At 50.5% G+C, this 20756-nt stretch overlaps 1 protein-coding gene across 4 annotated transcripts in view; it reads right to left on the bottom strand.

Moving 5' to 3' along the window:
- LARP1 (La ribonucleoprotein 1, translational regulator) overlaps positions 1–20756 on the bottom strand; it is a 40233-nt gene that overhangs the window by 4098 nt on the left and 15379 nt on the right. For 2 of the 4 annotated variants that reach the window (XM_052684638.1, XM_052684641.1), the window contains exons 3-15: positions 9055–9116; positions 7621–7686; positions 6036–6207; positions 5164–5295; positions 4858–5001; positions 3904–4066; positions 3647–3791; positions 3306–3480; positions 2623–2792; positions 1970–2329; positions 1125–1248; positions 347–552; positions 143–249 (exon numbers count right to left, since the gene is read on the bottom strand). In XM_052684638.1, coding sequence (XP_052540598.1) covers positions 143–249; positions 347–552; positions 1125–1248; positions 1970–2329; positions 2623–2792; positions 3306–3480; positions 3647–3791; positions 3904–4066; positions 4858–5001; positions 5164–5295; positions 6036–6207; positions 7621–7686; positions 9055–9116 — 2026 coding nt within the window. Of the gene's footprint in view, positions 1–142; positions 250–346; positions 553–1124; positions 1249–1969; positions 2330–2622; positions 2793–3305; positions 3481–3646; positions 3792–3903; positions 4067–4857; positions 5002–5163; positions 5296–6035; positions 6208–7620; positions 7687–9054; positions 9117–16396; positions 16593–20756 lie in introns of those variants that run through there. The other 2 variants (XM_052684640.1, XM_052684639.1) reach the window with 2 other exon arrangements.

The following is a 20756-nucleotide window of genomic DNA, read 5'->3' as shown; positions in this document are numbered from 1 at the left end:
CCTCTAGGATGAGACAGGTCCCAGCTCCTTCTGCAGTCACTTAAGAGGCGACCTGCCCTATGAAGTCAAACACTGCCCTTCCCTCACTTGCTCTCTTTCCTTTTTGGGTCCCTCCATGATCCCATTCTTCCATCTCCAGTACCTGATGGAGGCAGTTCGGGGTCTGTGCTCCCGGGAGTCCATCACCCAGCCCACGTGGCACTCCATTGGGGGGTTTGAACTGTGCCTTGTCTTCCTCTTCCGTGGGGTCTGTGAGACACAGTACATCAGGGACATGTTTGCTTCCTCTCCACATCCCACCTGGGAAATCCCGGCCTCCCACCCCACACCCCAGCCCTGGTCCTACCTTGGCATCTATCGTCCTGCCCTCCTTCACCACTGGGTAGAACCGGGGTGTCTGTGTAGGGTCCTTCAGCTGAGGTGTGCGAGGGGTCCTGGGGGTCCTGGCATTGCGGTAGTTGGGTGATTCTGGTACAGTTGTAGGCAAAGATCGGGCGATGGTTGAAGGTTCAGGTACTCCAAACAACTTGTTAGCCAAAGCATCTGTAGGTACTGCAGAGACAAACCCCCCGAAGCTGGGTCAAATTGATCTCTGAGTACAAGAGCATCACTACAGCCAAAGGGCACCCACTGGATTAGGATCTCTAGGACACATCCTAGTCCTCCCGAGACAAACAACTGCAAAGCCAGTCTGCAACCAGAGAAATCAAAGCCTGGCAGCAGGAAAGCAGACACTTTCAGGGACCGTGCAAAGTATCTGCTTTCTAGGGGAAGATCTCACTAGTGCTCTGCCTGGGCATCAGATTCCACCAACAGGCAAGCAGGGCCCAGCGGATAACTGCCTTTAAAATACTCAGCAAGGGACACTGAGATGGAAGGGTCCAAGAGGAAAGCCTCATGGAAGTCTGCCCAGATTTCCTCACTCTGTGGAGACACTCCTACTTTTGGGCCTCCTCTTTTGGAACTCCAAATTGTTTAGCTGGGAGAACAACACCCCACTGGGAAAGATAAACAGCTATGGCTCTACTTGCTTCCCTCTAGCTATTTCTGAACCTCTGAGGACCACTCACCAAGAGGAAAGGGGACAAATTCAGTCCTACCCATTCCTGTCCACGTTGTCTTACCTTGCTGGAACCTGGGGGGGCCAGGAGGGACCTCCTGGTTTGGATCCACGGGGGGCTCTGGGGTCAGAGTATCAAACTGCTCCCTGCTGATCATATTCACCTTCTTGAAGTTCTCCACCTCTTGCTGCATTGGAAGAAGAAGATGATGAAGCAACCAAACACTCTGTTGTCCCCTCATCTCAACAGCTTGCTATGACCACCACTCTGCTTGTGCAACAGCCACAATGCTGAGCACAAGATACAACTTCAGTCACTGCAAGAGCCTGGGGCAAGTTCCTGACTGCAAGAGTCACCAACCTGGGACTCAAACTCAGAGAGGCAGGTGAGTTTCCTATAAAAAAAAGCACCAGCCTATGCAAACCGGCAGAAAAATGGAGAACAGTACAGGCCAAAAGTGTCCCAGTCATCAATGAACAGTAACTGAGGTCTCAAGAGACGGTGCCATTAAGCACTAGGCACTAGAGGCAGTGCAGACAGCTAGTTCCCTCAAGTCATCTGCCACTGCCTATACACTACTGCAGTCTTGAACAGCCAAGACCCTGGCAGACAGCAGATCAGTGGACCACATTTTCCAGGTCACCTGGTTACCAGAACCTCAGTCTACTGGCTGCAGCCTTACAGCACGTTACAGAGCTATATTTATCCCAAACATAGCACAGCATGACACTGGAAACCAGGAATCCTGAGCTCTGCAGCAAGATCAGTCCCTGCTGAGCTCTGTCCCAGTCCCGGGCCAGGAACTGTTGTACCAAACCCAAACCATCACCATGGCCAACCCACCATACCTCCCTGGGAGGAGCCATGTGCCCCTTGTGAATTCTCCTCCTCAGATCAGCCTCTCTCACCTTGATCTGTGAGTACTCTGGCTCAAACTGCTCTGTCCACAGGTCTTGCTCATAGTAGTACAGCCCGTCATTGATCACCTTGGCCAACTCTGAACTCATTTTAGCCCTGGATGTGTGGTTGCCAGTCCGGTCTCCGCCAGGATGCCGACGTAGGTATGGAGGCGTCTGAGTCACGATGAGGATCTTGTTCACATCCCGATCATCAATTTCGTAATCTGAATCCTCGTCTGACCAGTCGGTGAACGTGTTCTTGCGGCCATCCATCTGCTCCATCTCCTCATCAAAAAGGAAGTCCAACTCCTCGGGTTCATCTTGGTCCTTTTGCTTCTGCTGCTGTGGGGTCTTTGACTCCTCTGGTTTCTAAGGGTAGAAGGAGCAATGGTGATGCAGCACAAAGAGCACACAGAGCACAGGCCTACTGCTGGGAGACCCAGCTCTTGCCCCGTGTTTCTTTATGACAGCCAGAAGTTGTCTGTCTGGGGAGAAACCTTATTTATATCTCTGTCACTGAGGAGCAGCCCCAAAGTAGATGGGGGCATCGCTCATGACGAACAGACCTTACGTGGTCTGAATCCTGCTGCTCACTTAGGGTTACAGCCCCTGAAAAAAACAACCAGTAGGCCTCCACCCCAATAGTCTACATTGCTACATACCTTGGGCCTGGCTGGAGAGGGCCGAGGCCTCTTCTTCACTTCAATCCATGTCTCTGAATCCAGGTCAGGCAGGCTTGTGGACAGGCCCTTGGGCATTGTCTTCAGGTTACTGACTTCCTCTGTTTTTGTGGGGACTGGACTGGTGGGACGTGGGGAGCCAGGAGCAGACTCTAAAGCCAACAAGAGCCACAAATGCTTTAGTGGGAGGCTTGAGTGGTAGCATACATAAAGCACTTGATTTAGAGGAAGTTATTTTGGCAGCAGAGCTTGTGGGACACATGAGCAGGCAATGACTAAGGCAGGAACATTCCTGCTCACCAGCATATTGCCCCAGAGTGCTGAAAAAAATCTCTGGTTAAGGCTGTGATGCTGGTGGTGACCACAGAGCTTTGCAGGTGTGGGTTTCCCAGATATGTAGAGAGCCCTAAAGCAAGTGGTGATTTTGTTGCTCTGGGAGAAACTTTCCCATGACAGCCTGGTACGAGTGAGAAGAGATGTTCTTCTGCATAAACTCTTACAACAGCACCAATCAGATTCTCTACTTGGCTACTCAAATTCAGGCCTACAAACCAAAAGGCAGAACCCTGTCCTGGGGAACACTCATGACACTCAGGGGCTCAGACCTGCTGCGGCACCAAGCTGGGTCTCACAATTCCCTCCCTCCACAATCCCCAGACACTAACCTGTCTCCTTCTGGAAGCTTTGCCGGGGCACAAACTCAGGGCAGTTGATGAACTGTGAGAAGTCAGTCTGTGTGTAGTCTGCCATAGGAGGGCCAGGCAGAGCCCACTTTTCTGGCTGCTCTTTTCTTCTGATCTTCTGGTCCACAATTTCCACCACCTTGCTGTCCTTTAAAGCCTAGAATCAAGCAAAATCAGGTCAGCTCAAGGCCCTGCTTTGGCATACTGAGGGACTCAGCTTCAGTCCTTCCTCCCTATGTGATTCAAGAGGAGGAGGGAGCAAGTCAAGGACAAGAAAACAAGAAGCCAGACAAGAGAGAAGGTTCAGCCTTCCTGGCCCTCACCTTAATGATGAGACTGATGTCAGTAGTCAGTGCCTGTACCCGGTGGAAACTGGCAATCAGGGTGATGGGAAGGAATCCATCTGAGTCCATCTTGCGACGCAGGAAGAAGTCTCGCTCCAGGTTGTCCACACTGAAGTAATATTCTCTGTGTGGGCAACACATCAGTGAGAGACAGATCAGCCACCTTCCTCAGGACACCACCCCCCCAAATGGAAATAATCCCCCTGCTTCTGCTCTTGTGAGGCTGAACAGCTTACATCTGCCGCTTGATGTAGTCCTTGAGCAGTTCCTGGTCCACGCTATAGAGCTCGGTGCTGCTAATGTTGTCAAAGTAGTAAGTGATGTTGCTAGCATACTTCTGGGTGCGGGAGCCATCTGAGCCCTCAAATTTCCGGTATCCATACTGGTAATCAAAGTGCCCTGCAAGATACCAACAGGGGAATGTCTTGGTTAACACAGAGCCTCAAAATCTACCAGACAGCCTGTGCTGCCATGTGGGGCTGGGCACCAGCAATAACAGCTCTCTCAGCACCGCCCTTGGGGGGGCCCCCCCCATGACAGCACAAAACAGGGCATTGCCAACTCATTCCTCCACCCATTTATCTCAGACTTTGCTGCAGCAGGGATCCCAGTGAAACCTTGACACACCAAGGCAAAGAGAGATCACTAACTCTCCTCAAGGGGCAATTAGATAGCCTAGGTAACACACCAAGGTTCTGCACTGAAGTTATGTCAAGGGTCACACAGACACAGCTGTGCTGAATGCTAGTAGAAGCTCTTCCTAAAAAAGCAAAGATTCCTGTTTGGCTTTCAGTGCGACATAAAGCCAAGGCAGAATATCAGCATGCTGCAACTGCTGCACAGGAGTGTTGCAAGAGGCAGAAAACAGGTGGAAGAGCTTAGTCTGAATAACAAAGACATTCACCCTTATTAAAATACTAACAAAAATAATTTGCTGTTATTAAAATCAGCTCAGCTGGATGCCACCTCCAAAGCAGTACATAGCTCCTCACAGAGGATTTCAAATCAAGAGTCCTCTTTGGCAGCTCACACTCCCCAGCTGGGATGACCTGCCACACTTCATTGTCTCTCTACAGCACTCTGCCCTGCCCAGTCTGCTTCAGAACTCCAGGTCACACATACATATCCCTGCACTCTGGCATGTGCCCTGTTCTCTCTTTCTGCCACAAGACGATACAAACAGCAAGTACCTCCTCTGCCCCGGCCACGGCCCCTGCCACGGCCCCTGCCTCGGCCCCGGAAGGCTCCTCGTACAGCTCCTCCCTCGCTCTTCACACTGGAGGTCTCATCATGGTCCTGCCAGGGGCGCTCATGCTTGTTGTCCGGGTGCCAGCCTGCAGCAAAGAGAGGCAGAAGGAGCATTAAAGGATGCAGGTACTTCCCCAGAGCAAGCCCACTGCCCTTGAAGCCCTTCGACTACACAAAGCATTCCCACCACGTGCCCCTGCTGCCTTCTGGTCAAGGAAGGAGAGTAGGGTCCCATTCTGAGCCCCCACCTTTCAGCTCGCCACGGTTGTTGGAGAGGTGCCTGTGCTGCTCATTTTGCCGGTTGTTCCGAGAGGCTGTTTTGTCCCGAGGCACCTCTGACTTCATGTCTATCTGCAAAGGGACCCACTTGTGTTTGTTGCCTGCAAAAGGACAGGATTTGAGTGTGACACAGGTTCAGAGAACAGATGCTTCCATCCCACAGCCTCTTCCCTCCACACATCCCACCCAACTGTGGGGGAAGCAGTAGGGCTGACCTCTCCTCAGTTATCCCCCGGGGCCTTGCTGTCACCGAAACTCTGGAAGGGGCATAACGAGAATGCTGACAGACTCCAACTGAGACTCTTGGGCACGGAGAAGCATAATACAAAACTCCACTATGGCTTCATGCACTTGTCCTTCCTTTCCCCCCTTTCCACCCACTAAGGCTCAGGCAAAAGCAAGCCCACGCAGCAACCATAGCTGATGCAATCCACAGCCAGGAGCTCTTCTGTGTCACCACGGAGTATGCTTAAGGAGGCAGATCACTGCCAGATTCCCTGGACAGACACACAGGTGCCCACACCTAGGCCCTGCTTCACATGCTTTCCTACATATTGCAAGATGCTGCTGAACACAGCAAGGCCACTCCAGACCAGGCCCTTACAAATGCCCCAAGTGGCTATCCAAGTGCTCAGCATATGCCTGAGCCTCTCCAGTTACCAAAATGAGACTTTGCTCTGTTGAAGCTTGCAAATACCTTTTTGCTGCAGCTGTCAGCATGCTGAGACTGCAGCTGGTCCCACAGTTTTGGACACTTCCACCCAGCTTTGGGTCACAGAAAGGAAGACAGGCTGAGCCTGGGGGACTGTCCGTGCCAGGAGTTTGCCATGTCCTGCCTTACCTTTCTTCTTCTGGGCTGACTTCTGGTTGTCATCATCACCGTTCTTCTCCTCACCAGACTCATCTGATTTGGTTTTCAGGCTCTCTTTGCCATCACTTCCATCCCCTTTCTCCTGTTCTTTCATGTCTTTCTTGATAGGCAGTTTCCGGAGGGATGGTGCTTTGTGTGGCTGCTGGAGACACGTTAGTGCAGGAAAGATGTGAGGGTCATGAGAAACTAAAGAGTTGGAGGCAGAGCCCAGCAATCTTAGGAAAAAGAGGACCTGGCCCTATGCTGGAGGCATCCCTGCTGCACGCTGCCCAGAGCTGTCTGGTTCCTGGGGACAGACTTGTGTTTGACCAGGGTAAGGAGCTCCACAGATGCTGGGAAGTGCTCCAGCTAAGACACAAGTCCCAGGCACAGACATTACAAGATGAGAGGGACTGCCAAGAGTCCTGATGCTCCTAGATAGGTATGTGTGTGGCAGGGTTCTATAAGGGACCAACTGCCACAGGAGCAAGAGGGAGAGTAACCCTAGTGACCTGACAGTTAGCCAGGAGTTGGCGAAGCAGCATCTGTCATGGTTCTATGTTTTTGTTTTTGTTTTTTGTTTTTGGGTTTCAGTATTCCACATCAAAACATCATGTAGTGTACGGGGCATTAAAGTGTCACTGCCCCAATCCCAGGTACCTATCCCTGTACATTACAGCAGTCACGGGATCTGGCCCTTTCGGGTGGGGGGGGCGCTCTCTTGCTGCCTGGCAGTGGGTGCTGGAGGTGCTTTCCTGGCCGTTCCAAGCTTTTCAGGTTTGAATCAGTCCCGGGAACTCTCTATCTCTTATCTTGTCTGATTTATTGATCTCAATTTCAATTAAATTGTATATATTGTGTTATTTTGTATTCCAATATTATAGTAAAATAAGTTTTCCTCCATAGATTGTTGCCGCTGCTCTTTTCCTCCCTTCCTTCCTTCCCATTTTTGTGGGACTGAAGTGGGGGGGAGGGCGGAGGCCTGTCGCCCCTGTCACGGACATAGATTGATCTGGTCAACTCCGTGACAGCATCCCAGAACAGAAAGGTTTCAACACCACCCATGTCTGGAGCAGAACAAAAAGGCCATTCCCCTGTGTCTTTTCTTGCACATGTTTTCAGCTTCCCTAGAAAACGTCTTGGCAGTTGCTCAGGTCCCTTTTAATGCACTGAGCAGCCCTGAAGACAGCAGATCTGGGAGCTGCTATACCTGCTCCACCAAGCCCAGGGCTTTAGACTAGCCTCCAGGCTCCCAGAATAGCATGCAGGGAGGAAGCCCAACATGCAGGGCAGCCCTAAAAGGCAAACCCCTGCACCCAGCACGCTATTCTTGGCTGCCCTCACGCTGGCACTCAGCACCCCCAAATGGCCTGGCTCAGCCAGAGCTTCCAGTGACACAGAGGAACAGGGAGGTCTGCAAGGGTCTGCTCATCCAAACTAGCCCCTGAAGCTGTTACCCGGGAGAAACAAAGAATGCAATTGTCTGCCAAACACACAGCCTCTCTGGGCACACTACAATGGAAGCAAATTACTGCAGCTCAGCCAGATGCAGTGTCTGAGGATTCTGTCTTCTCACCTGGACACTCTTGTGAGCTATTTCTCCAGGTGTTGGCCAATTTGTAGCATCACCGAAGTCACCAACCTTGTATACAAAAGAGAAAAGTCCCATTAGTGCGCTAACTACAAATGCCATTTTCTAGAGCAGCAGTCAGAAGCCCTCCCAGCTACAGTGTCACTGCCACAGCCCTGTAAGCTCCCAGCTCCCACTTAGCAGAGTGTATGGCACAAAGCTGCCTGAGGTAACTCACATCGTCCTCATCCCTTGGACAGGTAAAGAATTCAACTTCCTGCACACTTAATTCACCTAAAGCAATCACATACTGTCAAAGAAGCTGCCTTGACCTACTGGTACATTACATCCAGGTTTAGTTTCATTTATGGGACCAACTGCCAGTGTTGAAAACCACAAAGCAAAGAGACCATGTAGTGGAATTGGTGAAGAGGAAAAAAAAAGTATAATAAGCAGTTATCTGGTGGTGATACTAGCTCTATTTCAGAAATCCCACTGTCACATGGGAGGATCACCAGTCTCTTCCACTCAAGAAGTGACCTGGCCAATATAATCATTATCACCTCCTCCAGCTTTCAGAGAAGACATGCAAGGAAAGAACCCAAAAATCAGCTGCCTTGGCATACAATGAATCATGGCTCATCATTGAATTTACAATGATCTGGGCACAGAAACTCCTCCTTGTCCTTGAGGGAACTATTATTCCTATGTTAATTTGTAGCCAAGTTGCCCATAAGATCAGGACTCTGGGTTCAGGTGCCATGTTTCTCTCCCTAGGAGGCAAGTTTCCTGGGAAAGCCACTTGCAGTGTACAGCCATGCCTGTTTCACAGACAGAAGCACCTTTCACAACCAAAGCCCTGCTTCCTTGAGACAGAACAGACAAGGAAGTCATATCAAGTTTCAAATGCATATTCAGTGGCTGCTGGGACAATACCAACAACCACATCCCTAGCCGTGCTTCAGCTGCATCCAACATCCTCAGAAATAACTGTCTCTCCATCACAGGTTGATTCCCTGGAACAGATTGCCCTGGTTCTTCCCGAGAAGTTGCTTTGTTTGAAGTCAATTACCCTTGCTCTCTGTGTACCAGTAAAGAACAGGCTGGAGAGGGAAGAAAAAAACCTGCAGATACAAGCTTTCGACATCCAGCACTATGCTGTGAACGATCCCTTCAGGCAGGGAGGTGAATCAGGTCTCCCCCAGCCCAACTGGGCAGGAACCAGTCCCCAGAGCATGAAAATGTCAAAATGCTTAAAAGAAAAATGAGGACATTCTCCTGCACGCTCTGTGCTGACAGCCAGTTCAGTACATCAATGCCTCCACCATCACACTTGCAAAGGAAGCTGTCTCCTCACCAGACCCTCAAGGCACTCACACAGCACTGACATCTGAATCAGAAGCTAGAAGCCAGTGAGGGGCACAGCAGGCACGGACTTACCTTGCTTCCCTTGCGCTGTCTCGGGTTGGCAGCCCTCACCACTTTAGCAGGAGTTGTGTTTTCTGTAAAAGGAGGAGAATAAAACTCTTAAACACAGCTGACAGTCATGGAAGCAGAAAGCAAGCCACCTCCCTATTCAGCACAGCAAGGCTACAAGGGAAAGCTGAACAGAAGAGAGCCAGCTTTGGACCAGAGTTTCACAGAGGCCCACCAAGATTACGTGGATGTGCACTGAACACAGAGCTCTACTGCAGCACTGTGTGCAGATATAGGGTGAAGCCACATAGTTAAACCTGCCACTCCAGATTAATACAGGTGACTGATGCTCCGAGAAGATGGGTCCTGAACTCTGCCCCTCTGCACGAAGGCACTCCCGCACCTAGCTCAGCCCTCCCCTCTTGGTCTTGCCAGTCAAGGAGGAAGGGTGGTGAAGAGTTCAGCTTGTTCCATGAGGCACCATACAGAACTCAATCTGCTGTTACTCACAGCAAAACAAACATGCCCTTGAAGAGGCGAGGCAGCTCTCCATGCCGACACAGCTGGCTCCACACAACAGAAGGCTGTGGACGTGTACCCACGTGGCCCAGCCCACAGCACATGGACACCGCTCATGTCGTGCCTTGCTTTGATCTCTGGTGCATCCCAGCACGGGGCAGCAAGTTCACAAGAAGGAACACACAGAGAAGGAGTCAGATCTAGGAAGGGCTTAAGCCCCACTGCAGCCAAGAGTATTTAAATAACTGAGTGCCTCTGGGGTAATTTAAGGTTCAATACCCTGAGCCCTGCCTGGAAAAAGAGCTGTCAAAACTGACCCTGCCAGAACAGCAACGTGGGGTCAAGCTGCTGCACCAGTCCCAAGGAAGTTGGAACAAGTTTCAACCTCTGCAGCCTTGCAGGACTTTGGTGCAGGTCTTCAACACCTGTCTTGCAGGGCATGCTGGCTGCTGTAGGCTCTGCACTACAGCAGAGCCCACTGCTGTGCACTACCGAACAGCCACACTGGGCTCACCACTGAGGCAGCCCCTCCAGCATCAACTCCACTAAATTTGTTGGAAACAAAACCTTCCTCACTGGGGTAGGGAGGAAAGTGAAGAGGCCCAAGGAATTGCAGGGCCTATCTGGGGACACCCCGGGAAACACCATGAATAGCCTACTTAACTCCATTCAAAGTTGGCTTTGATCTGCTGCAGAAGACAGGTCAACTTTGCCTAGATGATCAAAACCGGTATCCTTCCTTGCCTCAAAACTTATGATTCATCCTGCTGGCCCAGCCTTGCTCTGAGCTGGAGACTTTGAAGTGTCAATAAAGCAGAGCCAGACATGGCAGAATGGAGCCATCTGCACTCCCCCACCCCAGCTCCCTTTCGTAAGGCTCCCACAGGGGGATTTCACCCCAGGGACAGCCCAAGCTCTCAGCCATGCCCCCAAACCTTTCCCCTTTTCTACCAGGAGTTTCTCAGCCTGCCTGCACTGCTTCAACCACCAAACAGTGGCAATCCCACATGTGTCTCATTCATTCCACGTGCATCTCATTGAGAATCCTGGCTCCACAGCACAAAGCTTGCCACAAGGCTTTTAAACTTCCCTTCCTTAAAACAGCGTAGGAAGAAAGAACGCTTTCAAAACAGTCCCTAAAAATCTTCCACTCAACACCCACAGGTGTCACCAACTAAATATAGCTTCCAAATGTACAAAGTGCTACAGCATAAGCCTGCCGCCAGCCCGGTTTTCACAGGTAGGGAGCACCAGCCTGCTCTGACAGCACCAACACACCTGGCACTACTGAAAAAAAATCATAACTGAGCTCACTTGGCAGCCTGGCTGTGCACAGATCACTTGGCTGGAGCAGAGCAGGGCTCCTGGTCCCAGCGCACAGGCCCCAGCCGTTTGCCTCCTCCCACCTTGCTGCAGCCCAGAGGTGACGATGATGGCATCCTGCTGTTTTCTACAGCTGCTCTCAAGAGCATCAGAGGATTTTGTGCACTTCTGGGAGAGGATAAATAAAGGGAGGCTCTCTGCACCTCCCCAGGAAACAGGAGGGCAGTGCAGGGGTGCCAGCAGAGGAGTGGGTGCTGCAGCCTCTGTCATCTTTACGGATGAAGGAGTAGATGATTTAAAACAAGTTCTGCTAGTTTCCTTATTGGCAAGATAGGAACAGGGATGCCTTATCTAGCCAAGGTGCTGAGAAGACTAATTAGCATTTGCAGAGCGCAAGGGAAGACAAAACACACCCGGTAGAGCACTGCAGCAGCATGGGCACTGCAGCCTGGCGGGAGATCGATCCTGGGCACACAGCCAGCCCAGCACACAGCAAAGGCTGCGGCTGCTCCTGCCAGTGTGAAGAGCTGCGACCCATCGAGAGCTTTGATGGAGATGAGGGCTGCCCAAATGAAGGCAGGAGAACAAGGGGGTGGGAGCATGCAAGCAGACAGACACACCATCTGCAGAGCCAGAGGCTGCATGTGCTCGGCCTCCTCCAGGGTGAGTCAACCTAACCCTGGACCTCGCCTCCAATCCAACACATTTGCTACAGTGACGCTCCTTTACCTCACATTAAAAATTGCTCTCCATGTTCCCTTGCAGAGACTCTAGCAAACAAAAAATCCAATGCACCCAGAGCACATTGAAGCTAACCCTTGTGGTCAGGTTTCCCATGGAAACCTTCACACAAGGACAACACCACAGCTTGCAGCACTCAGCAGAAAAGGCCCCCTGTCAAACTACACTGAGACAAAACTCTGCTGCTCTCCACTACAGTATCAGTTTGATGAATGGGGAGCAGCGGGGTGCCACTCACCCATGTGCAGGCACCTAGGACAAGGAGTGCTAATGAGGGATACTAGCTATTGCCCTGCTGGATCGCTGAGCAACAAAGAGCTGCTGACAGCTATCTATCACAGAAGTCACAACACTCTCTGGGTGTTATCAAAGAGGAAGAAAAAAAAAAAAAACAGAATAAGAAAACTACGGTAACTTTTCTTGTTGTTCTTGTTGTTGGTGTTTTGTTTTTTGTTTTTGTTTTTTTCCAAAAGGCCTTTCCATTTTGGTTCTTGGGGACATGTAAAGTGTGAGTGGAGCATCCCTGCAGGGCCGTGCTCTGTCCCCATGCAGCACAGCAATGGTGCCAAGGAGCACAGGTGGCAGGGTAGCAAAGATACTGAGGGAGAATGAGGAGCAATGTAGCAGCCCTGCCATGTGTCCTGCAGGCACCAACAGACTGCCCTGAAGGCCAGGCTGGGGGCACCCCAGTCCCGTGGAGGTGGCAGCACAGCAGCTTCTTGCTGAGCTGGGCAGAGCAGGGGGACTGAGTATAAACACTGGCTTTGCTGAAAACTAACTGAGCACCCAAGGGACCAAAGCAAACCATCCTCCCTCACCACTCCACAGGCCATGCAGAGCCTGCAGGCTTTAGCTTTTTGATGTAAATACTACCAAGAGATTGTTCTGTTTCACAAATCTCATTTTGCACTTATTTGGTTGCAGTAAAAAACATTCAGTTGCATCAGTATTGCTTGAAAACCCAAACCAGCTCCCTTGTGCTATGGAATGCCCAGGACAGCAGCAGGGGCAGCCAGTCTGTGAGCTGTGCAAGACTGGCAAGGGGACAGAGGCCAGTGAAGGAAGAGTGGTTTGCCTGAGGTCAGAGAGCAGATGCTAACACTGCCAGGAACTGAAAGTTTTGATCCCAAACGCTATCTGCAGCCTTCTGCCTTCTTCCCGCTCATTCTCATCCCAGCAGTATGACTTCAACAGGAGCACTGGGGTCTTAATGGTATTGCTGCCGAAGCCCTCCAAAGGCCAAAGAGTTTTCTGTACTATAACACTGTCTGTAGCACCTGATGAACACCGTAACTGGTAGGGCTGTGAGAACGCTTGTCTTTTCCTTTCAGACCACAGCTGCTACAGTAAGCAGCCCTTTCTGCAGGCAGTAGGTCAAGAAGGGGGCAATCAGTTGAGCAAAGACCTCGTATCTGGAAGCACAACAGCCACTGCACAGGGAGCAGCACAACAGCAGCTCTGCAGCCACATGTGCTCCCCAGTGAGGGATTGTTGTGCATGGCCAGAGACATATTTACTGCCTTACCTGGGGAAATCAAACCCTACACCAGCAAAATCAGCTCCCTGCTGATTGTAATGGATTTTTAGAGAACACAGATGAGAGGCTGAAAAAAATCTGCAGGGCTGGGCTGGGACAAGGGATTATGCAGAAGAAATATCTGCTCCTCTAGCAAGAAAGCTGCAGTGCCTGCTGCTGGCACACCACTCAGGTGCAGCATGGACACTACAGTTGGGACAGCCTCTGGAAGGACAGCCAACGCTTGCAACTCCCAGCAGGAATTTGGAGTCCTTCAGGGCTCTGCATGTGCTCCAGCCCTAAAACAGCACACATCCCTCCTTTGCCCGGGATCCAAGTCAACAGAAGTAAGCAGTTCTGCTCCTGAGCCCTGCTAGTCCACAGCCTGGCATCTAGGCAAAATTGCTGATGAAGGTGGTTTTTCAGCCAAGGGCTTGGACTTTGTGCTGGAGAGACAGAGGCTCTGTGCTGCAAATCCTGCTGGGGCAGGAGACAAGCTGGAAGCCACAGATTCCCCAGAGCACAGGAAGATCAGCCCACATGCCTCATGGTCTAACAGGATCCACGTAACTATTTTGCAGGGATGAGTCTCCAGTCTGTACTCCCTCCTCCCCACGTTATGCAGGATGCTGCTGTGCATACCAGCCAGGTACTGCAGCCCATCCCTTTCCTTATGAGACAGCAGCTCTGGCAGTGCTGCTCAGAGGTCTTCAGGTGAGCAGCTGAAGAGAGCAGTTTGAGCAAGGGGAGCTGAGCACTAAATGTGTCTGAGCAGCTTGCAAAGGAGAGAAGAAACTCCTAGACTGCTAACACTAGGAGGAGAAGACATTGCTTTATCCTCCTAAGAAACCAAGAGACGACTACTTGATCACACTATTTTTGTATAAAGACTCATTTTCAAGACACAGAAAGTCAGCAGGAGTACCAGCAGCTTCCCCCAGAGGTAGTTTCCTCCTTTAGTTTTCAGAGCACGGGGAGAATCCCTCTGGGGTGCAATACATAGGACACACAGGACAGACCTATGAGCACAGCACTGACCTGCAGAGCAGTTTCAACAGGGCAACAAACCAGGGCCAATCTGTATAGGCTCCACCACAGCTGTGATCACAAGAACTAGCTTATGATTCCAGAGAAGAGCTGGGAAGCCAAACAGAAACAGCTGTAGACAGGCTTACTACAGTGTGTTCCCACCACGACAGCATGGAAACATAAGGCATGAACTCAAAAAAGACTCCAACTAGGTCTCAAGCAAGCCCTTTTTCCAAGGCAGGCTGATCCACCCAGTGGTAGGGGCAAGGCAGTGATTTGGGTGAGCTGGAGATATGTGCCTACCTAAGGATTCTTCAGCGTTTTGGAAGAGGTGACACCAGAATACACTTGTGGCACGAACCAGCTGACATCTCCAGCTCCTGGGACTGCAGGAACAACCTGAACCAGCTGCCCAGGCCCTGCTGCCTGGAGCACACAGTCTCCCAAATTCCAGCAGGCAGCATGGCACCTGGCCCTGACCACAGAGGTAAAAGGGATACTTTTGACACCTCTGCAATGCTAGAATTTTCTTGCAGGTGTGAGAAAAACTGTTGTAGAATGGGCAACCAGAGGAGCAAGCAAAAGATCTTCAGCTGCAGAGCAGAGCAGGATCCGACACAGCATGTGGGCAGTTCATTCAGCATGCAAGACAAACTACAGGCTCCATGGCTCAAAGCCTTCCAAGGAATTTTCTGCAACTCCTCAGCAGACAGCTCCACCTTACAAGCCCTACTCTAACAGCAAAGCAAGGAGCTGCCTACACTTCTATGCAATCTAAGCTCTGCGATGCCTGCAAAGATCACTTGCTAAAAATAACTTCAAAAAGGGCATCTGACAGCTCTGCAAAGAGCATGGAAACACTCCTCCCGCCTGGGTGTCCTAAAGCAAGATCTGGGATGGGAGAACAGGAATTTGCCCTGGGAAAAGGCAAGACACTGAGGGTACAGGCAGCTGCAGGCAGTGTGATGGAGCCGGAGCCTTGAGCAGGCAGCGCAAACACCTGGGTTGTGTCCCCAGCTCAGCAGCCTTCCAGCTCGAGACAAAATCCTTCAACTTGCAGCCAAGCTACCACGAGGAAAAAGCAGGTAAAGAAACACCAACAAGCATTTCTAGCATTAACAGCACCAGTGAGGGCACCACAGAGACTTCCTGGCATAGATGACAATTAGAGGTAGCAAATGAACTATCTTAAGGGCAAGTGACATCTTTCCTCCTACTTTTCAAGAACATCCTCTCCTGAAGAGAATTTCTAGAAAACTTTCAACACAGATGATATATATACACACACACACACACACACAGTGTGTGGGACATCAGGCTCACACAGAAGGGGATGACAAGAACTCCCCCCGTTCTGGAAGGAAAACCAACTTCTCCCATAGAGTCTAAAGCAAAAGTTTTTGCTGGGACTGTTGATGGCTCCTAGACCACAGGAGCCACCTCAGTGGGGATGAGGTTAAGCGTGCACAGTTGAGAAGACCAGAGCACTGTCACAGCCAGGAAGCTGGGCTGGCTCTGTCCCCAGCAGTCCCAGGCCACCTCACAGTCACCAGGGAAGGACAGCTGTGCCCACACTGCAGCATCACTTCAGCCTTAACCCAGCTTTCACGGTGCACACAAATCTCTGGCCAGCATAGCCAGACTGAGCCAGCAATTCCCCTGTCATCACTCAGGAGAGCAATGCCAACCACTCTAATGCCACCAAAAACATCTGCAAACACTCCTTGGCAGATTAAAGAGTTAACAGAGGGGGCTAGAAAAGCTAGCATGCTCACAGCTCTCAGGCATCAAGAAGGCACGGCGGTCCCAAACCTGTGGATGTCGATCAGGAACAAGCTGTGGTTGCAGATACTGAGCCCTGAGAAAAGGTGCAAGTTGCTTCAGCTGCTGCTCAGGGCAACGAGGCAAAGCAAGGACACCTCCATGCCAGAGAGAGGACACCAGGGGAAAATACTTCTGCTTGCAGCCTGGGCAGTCCATGCTCAGTACTAAAGCAAAACTGCAAGGGCCTGGAGAGAATTCCAGTAGGCAGATGAGCCAAGTCATGGAGTCTGAGGGTCAGGCTCTCCTCCAAGCTGGATCCAAGACCAGCTGATAGTTCATGACCTGAAAATCAGCAGCAAGGCAAAGGGAGGAGCAACACGATCAGGAAGTACAGGACGGCAAGGACAGACACACAGGACAAAACAGGACTCACAGCTCCTCATAGAAATGCAGAAGAAAAACCAACTCACTCACCTTTGGGGGCTACTGATTTGCAAATTAAAGGAGGTGTCCTACACTCCTAGCAGGACTGGCCTCCACCCTCCAGGACAGACCTACAGCAGTTTCCTTCACTCTTGCTTACCTCTGCAGACCGCTCTGCCTGTTCTGCCTGGCTCTAATGAAAAGCCAGTTAACAGTTAATTATTACCCATTGAGACACACTATCCCCTACACTGACTGACTGTCGTCCAGGAGGGATAAGACAGTCACGTGATGCAAAAATCCCAGCCTTATGAAAGCACAGGCAACTATATTTAGTTCGAAAAACGATGACCTAGTGGGACTGCCCCTTCCTGTGCCCAGCCCCTTTGAGGAGCAGATCTCTGATGTGCACAGGAAGCTCAGCATTGAGCCAAGCTACAGGGTTGAGACCAGGACACTCAGCACACAAGTGATGCATGGTGTGCACGCACACACGTGTGTGTGCACATACACTGGTCATCCCATGGGATGTCCTGCAGCACAGCACAGGCTGGGGAGACCTTCCTTCCCTCATCCTTGGTGTTGCAGGTCACCTTGCCAGCAACAAAAGCTGATAAGCACCAAGAGCCACAAACAGGACCCAGCCCAAGGCCCTGGACTTTATCGTGGAAGCAGGAGGTATGCTGGGAACTTCACTGGTGTGACTAGTGCAGGGGTGGTACTCGGCAGAAAGGCACCAGTTGCTGGTGTCTCACCCAGGGCTGGCAGTAGAGAGTGGGGCTCCATTGCCAAATTCAACCCTGGATAACAGGAGGGAGGTGATGCTCAGACCTGGTGATGGCAGGCCCAGGGCTGGGATCAGCCCTGCTCCTCTTCCTATAGTGTAGCTCAGCCAAGGAAGTAGACGTGATTGTACTGAGAACAGAAAGGGAGCAGAAGCAGCTGTGCAGAGGTCATGTATGTGTTGTCACCACTGAGAGGGCCCCGGAAAAAAGGTGTGTGGCGACAAAAGCCCAGTTCTGCACGAGCATCATCTGCTCCCCCCTCCCACCTCAGTGGAAGAGCTTCAAAAGAAACAGCCTGAGGACCAGACATCATTAATCTCTTGTCACTGGCAGAGGGGTTTTCTCTGCCTGCATCCTGCTGCAGCCGATGAGACAGCACAACCAGCGGAGCCTGCAGCACAGTAGGGAGAGGTCACTGTGTCGCAGCCAAGCCCAAGGCTGTGCACAGATGCAATCCCTTTAATGGCCGTCAGCCTCTTCTGCAGCTGCAACTGGGGACTTGGAAGCTGACAAAAACCCTTCTACAGAAGCATCTGGTACTTCTCACTGTAAATATTTAACAATGAACAGACAGGAATCGAGAGCCAAGCACTGCCATGAGCCCCTTCAGCTCCGTGCCTCCCACTTGCCAGGAGGGCAATGCACACTTCCCACAGCAGGCACCAGCACAGGGAGTGAGAGGTCACACAAGGAAAAGGTGTAAACTCAACACAAGCACGCACACCTCTGGAGAAGCTGTCATCTCAAAGAGGAGAACCAGAGACTCAATTTCTAGAAAGGAATTGTGAGGGAATTCAAATAACATAGCCAATTCTTCCCTGATGATTCCTGATGTCAGGGTATATTCTCCTAGCACAGGAAAAAAACATCTTCACAAGCCCAAATCTCAAGCTTGTGGCAGCGAAATTCAAGATTTTTCTTAACTGTGAAATAACACATACTGCCAACTTCCTTCCAGAGCACACAAACATGCAGATCCTGCTATACCAAGCATGCTTACCCAGCCAGGCAGGTGGTTGCTTCCCCTTTCTCAATACACAACACAGAAGCATTAAAAAGACCCTAATCAGAGTGAGCCTTCCCAAAAGAAGCCACAGACAGAAGGAAATGCAGAACAGCATCATCTCTCCTAATTTAAAGACACACCTCCTCCCCTTCTCTTTATAAAAGACTAAAAATTGGAAACTGCTTCTGTACAGTGTGAGCATTACCCACATCTCTTTGTGAAAGAGCTTCAAGCATACAATTCAAAGCAGCAATTTGTAACTCAAAAAAGGTATCTCAGTCACTGCTGACAGTTTTCCAATGATCAGCTCAGGATGAAGAATACAAGAAAAAAAAAAAAAAAAAAATCAGGAACAGCATGACCAATACATCGTTTTGACGATACAGAGCATCGTTTGCTGCTGTATGAAAAACCAGTGCATCCACAACTGAGCCCTGCAGTCAGGTCTGGTCTCTGCATCCCAACAAGAACACAGCAGTTAGAGACATATGGAGAAATATCAGTCAGATGGACCAGGGGCAGCCCTCTCAGAGGTCTGACCAAAAAGGCTGGGGTCCTCCACTACTAAGAGAGATGGGCTGACAGTGGTGCATGATATCGAGATGGCACTGCCTGACACACTGAAATCAGGAGTGCTGCATGAAACTGGTAGGAGATTCACTGAAAGCAAGCAAAGTACTTCAAGCAGCAGACAACAAACTTCAGCAAGCCCTGTGGCAGTAAGTCCTCAGAGGCAGACAGCATGAGCAGTCTTGCAGAGGATTCACAGCTGACATCCACAGAGGTCGCAGTGGTGACATCCCTGCTGTCCTCATCCAACAGCAGGGGTGGGGAGAAGGAAAAAGCCTTTCCTTCTGCTCCACCAACATACAAATGAGCCCAGCACGCATTTTCGAAGGATGTTGAGGTCTCTCAGGTTTTCTCCTGAACTCCAGATCACAAGGTTTGAAGTGGCTTCTGAAAAGCAGCCTACATCTGAAGTACAGTCGCCCAAAGTGAGCAAGGAGAGGACTGAGACCCATCGTACCAGACATGGGTAAATCAGAAGTCTCCTGGATAGAGCAGTTTTATTTCCAAAGACTGTTAACCAAGCAGGATGCAAGCACTGCTTCCCTTCCACCTTCCTGGCACCAGCACATGACACCCCGCTGAGGGCAGAACGCCTCCAGCACCCCATACCAACAAGCAGGTGCATGCTCTGGGGCATGCCACAGCAGCTGTGCCTACAAAATGGCTGGTGCTTTGGCTCAGGCTCCTCACCTGACCAAGTCCCAGCTCTGTTGCCACAACTCAGCATTCTCAATCACTGTGCCAAACACTTCCTTGGGCAAAAGGACAACTGACTTTTCATCAAGAAGGGAAACTGGCTATAAAGACCCATCTGGCCTGGTAAGATTAACCTTATAGAATAGGCACTGACATAGATTATTGGAGTCTGGGTGATTTGCAACAATAGAGTGTAGCAAATTGACTCATTAGCAAAGGGAAGGAGGTGAGGAAGTCAAAACCAACAGCTTCAGAAGTGCAGAGCTGCTTGATGCTAGAAGCATCCTGCTGGCAGTGCTTCTCTGCCCTTGCCTGCCACATCCACACTGTGCTGTGCGCAGGGGGTATCAAGCCTTCTGAGTGAGCTTTGGTGTATAAGGAAGAAAAAGCACAATTTGAAGGCTTTTCTTGGAGAAGGCATGAGAAAACACGAAGTGCAGTGTCAAGAGGCTGCTATCATTAAAAGGAACCATGTTTAAGCTTTCATACTTAAAAATACAGAACTGCAAAAAATCCCCCAACCCTGTGGGAAATGTTTTCTGCAACACCCCTGACATGTAACACGCTCTTACTGAAGCACACGCTATCATCTGTTGCAGATGCACTCTTATGCCCCACCCCAGAGCCAGCTGTGAAGGTCCACAACCAGCTGGAGCACAGAGGATGGAGTGGTGCCAACCAGAGGACGTCTCTGCATCTGCAGCACAGGCAGACAAAACACACCATCCAATGAAGGCAGACATTCAGTGGGGCAGAGGAGCTTCTTACAAGAAAAAGGAAGAAGAAAATCCCTCAAAGTCACAGAATTTTTTCTGTGCAGTCATTACTCCATCCTGGCTTCAGGCAGGCTGTACTCACTACACATGAATACACCTCTGCTCCTCCAAAACCAGCTTTAATACTACACTTTCATGCATGTTATGAATGCAATAAAAAAAATGTGAAAGGCTTACAAATGGTTGGGTTACTTTTGTAAAACCTAGAGAAGCAACTTCTGCAACACTAGGGGAATATCTGGCTGTATATCATGTTAGCTGGCTAGAGCTTCAGAAACAAATATACACACACAACTTCCAACTGCCTGCTCAATTCATGAAGCCAAATTACTGTCTCCAATGTCACACCATACCTCTTAAAAAATAGTGACTTACTTTTTACTGAAACCAGCTTTAAGATAATTGAGCTGATTTTCATGCTTCCAAATCTCAATCATGCAACGCTTCACAATCAGCAGCAATTTACCCTCACACCATTGTTGCAAACTGGGGAAATGCAATCCTATTGCAAAGCCAAAAAATGCAGACAGGAGGTGGACACAGCAACGTGACCGAGGCTGCCCAAGGCCACATCAAGT

The sequence above is a fragment of the Tympanuchus pallidicinctus genome, unplaced genomic scaffold (assembly GCF_026119805.1).
Source record: "Tympanuchus pallidicinctus isolate F22 unplaced genomic scaffold, pur_lepc_1.0 scaffold21, whole genome shotgun sequence".
NCBI classification, from domain to species: domain Eukaryota; kingdom Metazoa; phylum Chordata; class Aves; order Galliformes; family Phasianidae; genus Tympanuchus; species Tympanuchus pallidicinctus.
Note: the sequence above shows the minus strand (reverse complement) of the source record. Positions and strands in the feature narration are given on the sequence as shown.